This window comes from Pygoscelis adeliae, unplaced genomic scaffold (genome assembly GCF_000699105.1).
Source record: "Pygoscelis adeliae isolate BGI_AS28 unplaced genomic scaffold, ASM69910v1 Scaffold63, whole genome shotgun sequence".
In the NCBI taxonomy this organism is placed as follows: Eukaryota; Metazoa; Chordata; class Aves; order Sphenisciformes; family Spheniscidae; genus Pygoscelis; species Pygoscelis adeliae.
The window spans coordinates 2,074,525-2,085,186 of NW_008824414.1; the positions used below are offsets into that span (position 1 = coordinate 2,074,525).

General features: G+C 41.7%; 1 protein-coding gene across 1 annotated transcript in view; it reads right to left on the reverse strand.

Annotated features, from left to right (window-relative positions):
• The window catches only part of TRPM8 (transient receptor potential cation channel, subfamily M, member 8), a 41,762-nt gene that overhangs the window by 14,687 nt on the left and 16,413 nt on the right, over positions 1 to 10,662 (reverse strand). The window contains 8 exon segments of the mRNA XM_009320775.1: positions 684 to 900; positions 1,387 to 1,499; positions 2,239 to 2,384; positions 4,938 to 5,067; positions 5,922 to 6,017; positions 7,163 to 7,453; positions 7,804 to 7,922; positions 8,908 to 9,010. Of these exon segments, the coding sequence (XP_009319050.1) occupies positions 684 to 900; positions 1,387 to 1,499; positions 2,239 to 2,384; positions 4,938 to 5,067; positions 5,922 to 6,017; positions 7,163 to 7,453; positions 7,804 to 7,922; positions 8,908 to 9,010 (1,215 nt within the window).

Here is a 10,662-nt window from a genome sequence, read left to right on the forward strand (position 1 = left end):
TCCCACTATTCTGAACACTGACTGGTAGAGACCAGCTTGCCTGAAAACCAACATATTGCGTATGTCCCCTTACATATGAAGTGAGAAGAATATCAACTATGCAGCTGGCTATAAAGGCAGTCCCGCACGCTGTTCCCACACCACACCAGCACAAGCAATACAAGCAGTCCAAAGCTGGTCCTTGGGACTATGTGAAACTAGCAAAAACTGTATTTATGATTGAAAGATAAACAGAAATGCGTAATGATATGTCGCTCATTGGTCAAAAAAAAAAAGGGGGGGGGGGGGGGGGGGAGAGGCAGGAATCACTTGATCTAGGGGTATGCATCCAGACAAATATTTTAAATCTAACCTCCTATTCTCAACGGCTTTGGCAATCCAAGCCAAGTATTCCTAAGAAATATCTCCACTGGCATCAGCTTATCAACACAGCCTCAAAGTCAATACACATTCCTGTTGGTGCATGGACACTGCAGCTATTGGGGTATAAGTAGGCATTAAACATCAGGGGAAAAAAAAATTAAAAATATCCATTGTGCCTTGAGTTGCCTGAACATATCTACCTAGATGTGGTTCTCCTGTAACTTAGAAGCAGCCTTCACTGCCTTACGCTACTAGGAGGGGAAAAATCACAAGGCTTTTAATCTAGCACTAAACATTTTTGGTTTGCAAGCGCTGCCTACTTGTCTCACTTCATCACAAAGCAGAATGAAGACCAGCACGTAAAGGATCATCTCCAGGATGGTAGGTTCCTTCTGGAAATCCATAAGCAACACGTAGGCGAAGAGCAACAGGAAAGCAATGTAGAAGATGACATTCCAGGAGAAGACCACAAAGGGGGAGGTGAAGAAAGACACATAATACAGGAATAGTTTCTTACTCTTCTCTACAGGCTTTTTCCTAAGGAATTAAGAGAGGGAAAAGGTCTCAAAGCATAGCTTTTATGCCTGGAAACATCTGTGCTATTTGTCAAAGTGAAAATTAGAAAGGTGCAAAGTCTAGCACAGGACATTACTTTAAAGGTAACGCCCTTCTGCATCCACTGACTTCAGGCACACAAGTAAATTGGCACATCTTAACTCCAGATCAGAGTGAGGATGGGATCTGTCAAAAGCTCATTCAGCCATTAAATATCTTTATTTGAGAGTGATTGAACACTGGAACAGGTTCCCAGAGTGGCTGTGGAGCCTCCATCCTTGGAGATACTCAAAACCCAACTGGACAGTCCTGGGCAATCTGCTCTAGATGACTCTGCTTTGAGAGCAGGGGGTTGGACTGGATGATCTCCAGAGGTCCCTTCCAGCCTGAATTGCCCTATGATTCTATGATTAACTGACTTGCTATACTTCTGCTAATGACTTTTTAATACTTCTGCCAGCTGATTACCTGAATGAGATGAAACCACAGCCTATTAAAGGGAAAAAGAACAGACACAGTATAATCTTCCAATTCTTAGTATCTCTTGAAATCTCTCCATACCACTGCTTGGAAAGGAAATTCTGCAGGGAAGAAGAACATATCCTCATTTGTTCTAGCAGCAACAAAATAACCTAGGAATGCTATTAGAGAACATTTGATTTGGAAAAAAAAACTTTAAGATTTCAATCAAAATAACTGGGATTCCTCTTTCAACAATACAGAAAGCTTTCTGCATCAGTAAGAGTGTGCTTGTTCCTTAGTCCAGCCATCCTCCAATCTAGATGACAAGGAGTTCAAAGTGAGGCTGAGCAGGACTTGACCTGATTTATAAGGCACTTTACGCTGGGCAGTACATCCACACTGTGCATACACGGGAGTTGTGCCAAGGGAAAAGTCACTTCAGGCAGTCTTTATCATCTAGCTCATTAAGATTTACAGCTCTAAATCAAGTCTTCCCCTCCTGACTTAGCATTTGTGGGCAAATCAGCCACCTCCTATTTCCAGAAGAGGAGCCACACACCCTGTCCCCCACCAGCCATAGTCAGTGCTCTCTGGGATGCATTTCACAGCACTGCAGACACTGATTCTGTGAGCATGCTGCAGGACATGGCTATGCTGCCGCCGTGCAAAGCTCAGTGTTCAGGGGGCTGGGAAACCTTGCCCTGAGGCTCTCACTTCCACAAGAACAGTGTGTGAGCATCGGCCTTTCACAGACTGTTCACGTGGATGTATCACTTTCACAGCAAGAATATTCACTTATTTTTTAAGCTACCCATATCACAAGAGTTACAGTAATCTGTGCACCTTCTTTTCACTGACCTGCACCCCTGGCTGTGCAATGAACTGCTGGTCTTTAGCTTCCACTGCCAGTTCCAGACAATTGCTTCCTCCCCAGGCTTCACAGGAATAGGTCAGCAGCTGCTCAGCTAGATCTTCATCATTGCTGTAGCACTCGGTGAACAGCTCTGGAGGAAAGAGGCAGCCCCACACTGAGCTCCAACTTCAGACTCAATTTCCCACCAACTTGGACGCAATTGTCTTCAGTGACTTCCAAAGTATAACATTTATAATATTAAAGCACGCAGATACAAGAACTCTTTCCACATTTTCAGCATGGTAAAACAATGTGTGCATTGCTTTACAACCCCACTTGTATGTATTAAGCTTTCATACAGAATTTGTGTCTGGATGGAAAACTGTAATACTAAATCAGCTCACAGAGAGCTAGCATTGACTCCTGCACTAAAAAATTGAGTAAAAAATATGAACTTCTCCTACTCAAATGACTCAGTATATCTGCTTGTTTCATTTCTTTTCATTCATTTAGCACTGATCTAATGAGTTATAGTCAGTCTCAGTAGTCCCATATTAACAGTAGGGTTGAAGAACAACTGCAGAATCTGATGCTTTGTCACTGGGAAACACATTGCAAACATCACAGTTGTTTTAGAAGAGTCACGAGCATCTTATTCTGCCCATAGATTTTTGCCACTAACAATGCACATAGAGTGAAAAATTATTTATCTTTCCAGCTCTGGATGATTCCCACTCAAAGGCAGTTCTGCTGGTGTAGCTGTGAGAGAGCACAACTGGCCTGAAGAACAATCCAGCCTCTTAGAAAACACACCAGCCTTCACTAGATTCACTTCTCTCCAACGGTACATTTTCCCAGGCATTTCACAAACAGCTGTGTCACCATGACTGCGAGGCTGCACAAATACAGCGATACTTTCAGCTGGTATTACTGCAATGTGCAGATAGATCTTGATAGACAGACTCCAATGGGACCTGTTCACTTCTAAATGTCTTGCTAAATAATCAGGCCTGAAGGATGCAGATACCTTTAAGAAAGTCTATTTAAGCAGTTTTCGCCTTGTGAATAGGAGATACTTTCTGGTAACAAGCAAGATATTTTCAGTGTGGCCTTGTGCCACTCCTTAGTGGATAGTGAAATAGCTTTGTAGTCATTCTGATATACACACAAATAAAAATAAAGCTAGAAGTTCAACAGGTCAATCTAGTCTCCATGAGCCCCAGAAAAGGAACAAACACGGTCTGCTTTTAGGAGCAATAAAACAATATCCATCTGTGGAGATTTTCAAGATTTGGCTAAATGAAGCCATGACTGAACTGATTTAGTCATGGTGGTAATACCACCTCAACAAGAATATTGGACTAGAGGCTTCCAGAAGCCTTTCCAGCAACATTTCTATGGTTTCCCTATTCGACCTGCAGGGCTATTGCACTTTAACTGTCACCTTATCTGATTTATGATGGTGACAGCAGATTGCTGGGCAGCAGTGCAGTTACAGATCCACTGTTTTCTGCATCAGGCAAGAGAACAAGGCTATAATCTGCAATAAAGCCCCAGAGGCAACACTGTAATGTATTTCCTTCCAAGCTTAGGAACCAAGGTCCTGCTCCACAGAGTGCACCACAGGTAAGCTTGAATTTGTAAGTTGTGGGTACTACAAATTAATCCCTGCCCTGGTATCTGCCAATTCTGCTGGCTTTCATTTGTATGTTTCTCTGAATAATTTGCAGGGTAACTAGACACTTAGGAAACATCAGCATTATTGCTCAGGAAATGGAAGTCCTAAAAAAATAAGAACATCCCTCTGCTCTCCTGTCATCCATTACCCTCATTAAATAAGAAACTATTGGTCACTTCAGCCCACGAGATGCAGGGCTCAATTCTGAATTATTGACAGTCCTTGCAATAGGAGAAACTGGAGGTCATACAAAGGAAGAAAAATAACTGAGCTAGATCTGCATTCTCAATGAGCGACAGTATTGCTTGTCATCTTAGAATAAGGAAGGTATGTGATTTTGCAGTTCAGAATTTAGGAATTCAATCCACTTTTTACCTGCAATTTATTCTCATGCCCCAAAAGTTCTCCTGCAAATTTGAAGGGTGGCTTTTCTCAACCTGAATATTACCAGCACTCATGCAGAAAGCTTCTCTTATTCTATATTCTCCTTCCTATTTCTGGGCACCCTTCTTCTTCAACCTTGTCTTGAGAGCTAGGTAGCTTTTCTTCCCAATGAAAGGAATTCTCTACCCAAAAAAAACCCCACAATACCCACTTTTGGAGGCAAGCTGTTCAGACAGGACACACAGTTTCTACTGTGAACAGATGGTGTGGAAGAGATTTCCAAGCAGTAAAAACACATTTTGACATTAAAGGGAAGCATTTAATGTTGGATATCTAGTTTTCTAAATAAAGTTTTCTTTCTACTTCCTTTTGAGATGTCATTTCTCTTCTTTAAAATTCAGGCTGGATTTCTGGGCAGCATGTCAGGCAATTTGAATGAATTATCTTGCCTTGCATTTTGCTGAACAAAACCAGTAGGGTTATCAGTTTAGCTTTGCACAAAATAAAAACATCGCTATGCAATCATTGGTACACACCAGACCTGGAGATTATTAAAACAAGTAATGTTCCAAGAAAGGAAACAATTTCCTGATCTCTGACCCCTCCTATTAAATTTCTGAAGGACTTAAAGAAGGCACTTACCTACTGCTCTTGTCTCATACTCATTAGCGAGTTCCTCAGACTCACCAGCAGCATTTATATCATTCTTCACCTTTGCCATGCTTTTCAGGAGCTTACTGGCCCCAAGGGCTGCCAAAGTGCAACCTCTCGTCTATGGAGAGAGAGTTAAGTCATGCAAAGCCCTCTGCGAAGGCAATGTGATATATTCTTTAAAAATTACTGCCCTTTTTTTTGCAGCTGCTCAGTTCCCAGTCAAGACTGGCAGATGAAGATCCAGTTCCACGAAACGAATGGTAACCATCAGTGTACTGGTTCGATTAGAACTTTGTGACCAGTCTGAAAAGGTCTTGTGTTTAATAGTTATATATCAGCTTTGCATCTCTGGCTGAAGATTCACAAAGGAGGGTCTGCTCTGTCACGAGCTACACTACCATTTTCACTGTCCACCAGTCTGGACCAGTTGAGTGTACCCAGAACTGCCCAGACTACATAGATGTTTTGAATGGAATGGACTAACATGTGCAGTGAAGAAGCACTCTGTTTCAGACACAAAGACCAATGTGAGCAGAAGCATCCATTAGCTTTGCTTGCATTAACCTCACATTTACAGCCTGCAAATTATGTTTTTGATATAATCATCACTAAATGTACTGTCTAATCAAAATTAGAAATTGATTTCAATCAAATACCTGGGATCAGAACATATCCATATTGTGAAATGGGTGGGAACTCAGCATCCAAGCTTGAACACAGATGAGAACATAGAACTATAGGTAAATGCTAGCTTGGACTGCTGACTCACACAGGACATCAGGAAACGAAAGCATAAAATCCACACCCAAACACAAAATGGGTAGTTTAAACCTACTTACAGAGTCATCTAGCAATTCTCTCTTGTGGTTTTGTGTTTGAAGATGGATCCAGAGCCTTCAAAGGCCTACAAACCAAAGACAAGGAACAGCACTGCACTGTTTGCAAAGAGGAATAAAGGACAATTCAACTTACTTGCTCCCAAATGACCTTAGACAACTCTTTCTTGTTCTGAAGAACTGACCAAATAAACAGAGCTTGCAACGGGTGCCTTGTGATAGGACACTCATCCTGAAAGAAAGAGCAACAACTCCTCAGACCTAAGCTCACCAAACTGTTTTCAACTGGAACAAATCCTAGCCTACCACTCTCCTGTTTTCATATTTTCTTCCTTTTACAGCCAGCCCACCAATCCTCTCTCTCGGCTATCTGGCACTTGTCATATACTAATGTAAGTTAGGTTATATTTTATATTTATATTAAAGCCTTATATTTTCCTATTTGATGTGGAAGAATCAGCCTCCCTGTTTTTCCTAAAGTTGGCACTAAAGGACATTTGGGTGAAAGTCATTTTCTGCTTTAACCCATGCAGTTCAGACAGATAGCCTCATTCACTGTTTGACTTTCTGTTTAGAGAACACAGATTAACATCCTCTAAAAGGAATACTAACTTTATACCAATATGCCTTTTGTGTTTAAGCAAGACCCTGAAGTTCACAAAAACTTAAACAGAGAGGAATTTCTATACTACCATCTTCTTTGCATTAGAGCAATTAGCACCTGGAGATAGCAAAGCCATCACAGAATGACTCCTGAGCAACAAAACTTTTAAGAACCACAAGCTTTGGTGGAAACTCTCAAAGCTAACCAGCATGTTCAAGCCAAGCTTCCCCCGAATGTCACATGTGTTGCATTGCATCTCTGAAGTCAACAACTGATTTCAAAAGTTTCCTATCTAATGCCTGAGCTCCAGTTTTGAAACTGAGATCTGGATCTGATGTTTGCACCTACTGTGCTGTGATAACTAAGAAGTCTGGTTCTACCTGACAATGAAATAAAGTCCAGAAGGTGCTTAACATCCTTGCAACAAGCAAGGTTTAAGACACAAGAGTCTGTACCAAAATGTAAGAGTCCAAATTCTTCATGCCCAGCTGGCACCTCTGTACCAGACTCTGAATTTATATTGGTGTAAATTACAAGCATAAGTAGAGCATTGATTGCTCTAATAGAAAATATTTTAACTCAACACCCAAACTCACTCACCCATTTTTCTTGTAGTTAAATGACCCTTACTTGTGTTCGTAAAATGGGGCAGTATGTTAAATGTAAAACAAGGCTGAGACTGTTAAAGCAAATCCTGCTATACCAGAAACAAAACAATTTTGGTTATTTCCTTTCAGGGGACGCACAGTGGAATCAAACTGTTCATCACTTACTGAAAGATGTATCTCCATCTCATCCTTGCTATTTTTGTCATCTCTTTTGAGACCTCTTCGGAAGTCTTCAACCATCTTCCACGCAAATGTGAGAAGTGCATCGTTATAGGAGTTCTTTGCGATCTGCAGGTTCTTGAACACCAGGCTGCTGAAGTTTTTCGTGTACAGCTCTCTAAGGACCTCTGTGGTAAGAAACTTCCTCAGATTCAAGCCATTTTCCAGGAAAAGACGGACAAATTTGGGCCTGTCTTTCACTAGGGCTGTGAACATGACATCCTGTAGGTCAGCAGACTAGGAAGAAATGGAAAAGCAATATTAAGGAGCACGTGAGACATGTAAAGCTTACCTAAGGGCCTGACACATGTGGCTAACTGCCACATTTTTCTTCATGCTGCCACATTTTCACCAGAATCAGTTTTTTCTGTATGCAATTGCCTTTGTTAGATGGCCTAGAGTACTTCTGGCATAGGCAGATAACATTTGCAATCAGTGATGTCAGCGTGTCAGTGCAAGGAGGAATAGACACTCTTACTTATCATCACAGAGGTTGGGGTGCTGAGATAGTGGCTGCTGTTATGATGTCTCTCTTCCCTCTGCTCCCCTGTCCCACGTCACTGTACTCAGACAGAAGTGGTCTGTACCTCCCAGTTTCGGTCATTGGTGAAGATCTCATCACTGGCCAGGTCCAACTGGTTCCACTCCAGCAGCAGCTTCAGCTGCCCGTTCCAGTTATCTCTGTCATGTTCATTGGTGCTGAAAGCTGCAGAGGAGGAACAATCCTCTAGTAAAAGAGGGATCCTCTAAAATCTAAAATCCTCTAGACAAAAGAGCTTCTTGGCATACTTCGTCATCTCTGCTTTTCACACTCTACCTGACAAGACCCCTACCAAGTGTCTTTCCCCAGACTCATGCGCATCTTCCTGATTGGGTTTGAGAGGATGCTGGAGGCTCAGAGACATATTTATGGTCCAACATAGGCCACAAACGAGCTGCTAGGAGCATCTCATCAACCAAAATCAGCACAACATTTCCTTTAGGCTCCTCAGTGTCCTGCATCCTCTGCACAAAAGAAATTCTGCAGGATTCCCAATAGGTACCTACACAAGAAGTGTCATGAGAAGTTGTAACGTTCATAGGCTTTCTCCATGCACAAACAGGAAAATGAGGTCAGCCCAGGAACCTTCACCGAGTAGCAGTTCCGTTCTGCTGGAGTAGTAGAGAGCCCAGGTCTGAATTACTCGTGATAGCAAGCCACTGGGATTTGAAAGAGTTAGGAAGCAGCCCTGCACATTGACTGTTAATTAACTGGATACTTCTCTCCCTGCTGAATGCCATTCAAACCTCTTCAATCCACATATACCAAAGATACTTGATTTTACATAGCAGGATGCTGAGTAATCCACTTCTGCAGTACAACCAGAAAAGATCCTTTGCTTGGCTTTCCTGACTCCCTGTTGTGTTGCATACTTGTGTGCTACTCTCAGAGATGCTATCCCAACATCCCCAAAGCTCTGCTGAATGTCTTCCCGATTATCTGGACTGGGTTTTGATCTCACCCGCACTAACAGATCCCATAACGCCGCTGTAGGCTGTCCACACCACTTCAGATGAAGACAAGCTCCACACTGTGGCAGGAGTTTAACCCTAGAGAGATGGCACTGTTCTAGGGAAGGCTGTTGTAGAAAATAGCCATCTTTTTCTGTCTATTAAAAACAAAAACAAAACACAAAAAAACAATCACTTGCCTTTGTACAGAGCAAAAGAAATGGCATTGCTCACAATTTCATCTCCAGCTTCTTCTATTTTGATAACTGTCAGTAAATGAGGGTTCTCGAGGACTTCTTTGATCTACAAAAAAGAAAAGTTTCATTTCAAAGCAAACTAGGCTGTTTAGTAGTTGATCTCCTAGAGCATCTTTAAAGGAAATTTCTCCTCACATTGCGGCAAATCTGCTTCTCATCAGCCCTATTTCCACATACAGTTAAAATTTAATCAAGTCCAGATAGAAGTAGATAATGAGATTTAAAGTCACCAAAGTACAAGACTAATTATCCTCTGAACATACAGCAAATAACTGTGATTCCTTCTATGTAGAACACCATAACCAAAAATACATAATCTCAGTAATTAGAAACTACTCATAAAGAAAAAACAGATTGTGACAGCGCAAGTTTCAACAAATGTCTAGAAGTTTATTAGAGAACAGTTTCTACCTCCTTGTGCTTTGTCAAAAACAGAGATCATTTCTCACATAACCAAGCCTTATAAAGTTACTTTCATTCTAGGACATAGAAAACAAATAATCTTAGCCACTCTGACCAAGAGTTTTGACTCAGGCCCTACCAGAAACAATAGCTCCTTAAACTTCAATAGCAGAAGCTTTGTTTGGTTTATATCAAAGAAAATACACATAGGAGTTTGAGCATCTGAATTCCTCTCCAGTGCCTGCAAACAACTTGCAATGGTACATTCATAAAAAAATAAAAAATAGAAAAGTTAAAGGAGGGGGCCATAAAGCTGAGAGAAGGGGCCTTAAGTGTACAGGAAGCAATATAACATTTTCCATCCTCCATTATGAACTTCAACTGAGGTTTGAATATGCAATCACTCCCCACTCCCTGCTCCCTCCCTGTGAGCGTGGGTAGGAGATAATTAACCAAGAGAGGAAACAGAATCAGACCCCAGTATAAAGCATTGGGCAGTTAATTGAGAAAGTCAATTAGCTCAAGTTAATGGATTGTTCAGTGAGCTGAAGTGTTGTTGGAACTAAGACTTCTGAAAAATAACAGAACATTAAGATTTTTCTGGAGCTCCATTTTCCTCTGTTCCTATTAAGGAGAGCAGAAGTATACCTAAAACCAGATCCATTTGAAGGTCAGGTAACCAGAGAGTTACAACAGTTTCCTGACACTGGCCCAAGCAACCCAAGATAGCAGATGCTCTCCTTAGTTCTCCAGTTTCCTCAGCCTCCAAAAAACACTCTTGTAATAAACAGTTACATATGGGATGACAATGGTGACTACATCCTCAAGGCTCTAACTCTGGTCAAAGAGGCAAAGAAAAGCAAAAGAAGAATTTGCTGGTGTACGTACAGTGTTGTACCTTCAACTGCATCCCATGTACACAGTACTAGTAAGTCAATGCTTTGATTAGCAACAGCGTCCCAATGGAGATGGTGTAGGGATGCTGCTGTGATGAAATATTGACCAAGCAAGCTGCTAGTCCTAAAGGCCCCGCTCCTTGTCTGTAAAGGAAATCTGTCCTGCCTGTTATCTTAAGGGATGCAGGAAGACAGACAAAAAACTTTCGGAACAAATGAGAGAATCCTGAAGTAGATTCATTAAAATTTGAAAGTCTGTGGGGTAGCAGTGATAACCCTTTGTCCCTGAGCAATCCAGCAGGATTTAGCAGTGCGAGGCCCGATTCAGCAAATATCCAATTTCTCCACCTTCACAAAGCATGCAAGGGAATTGTGACACCAACCAGCACACCAGCCAAGA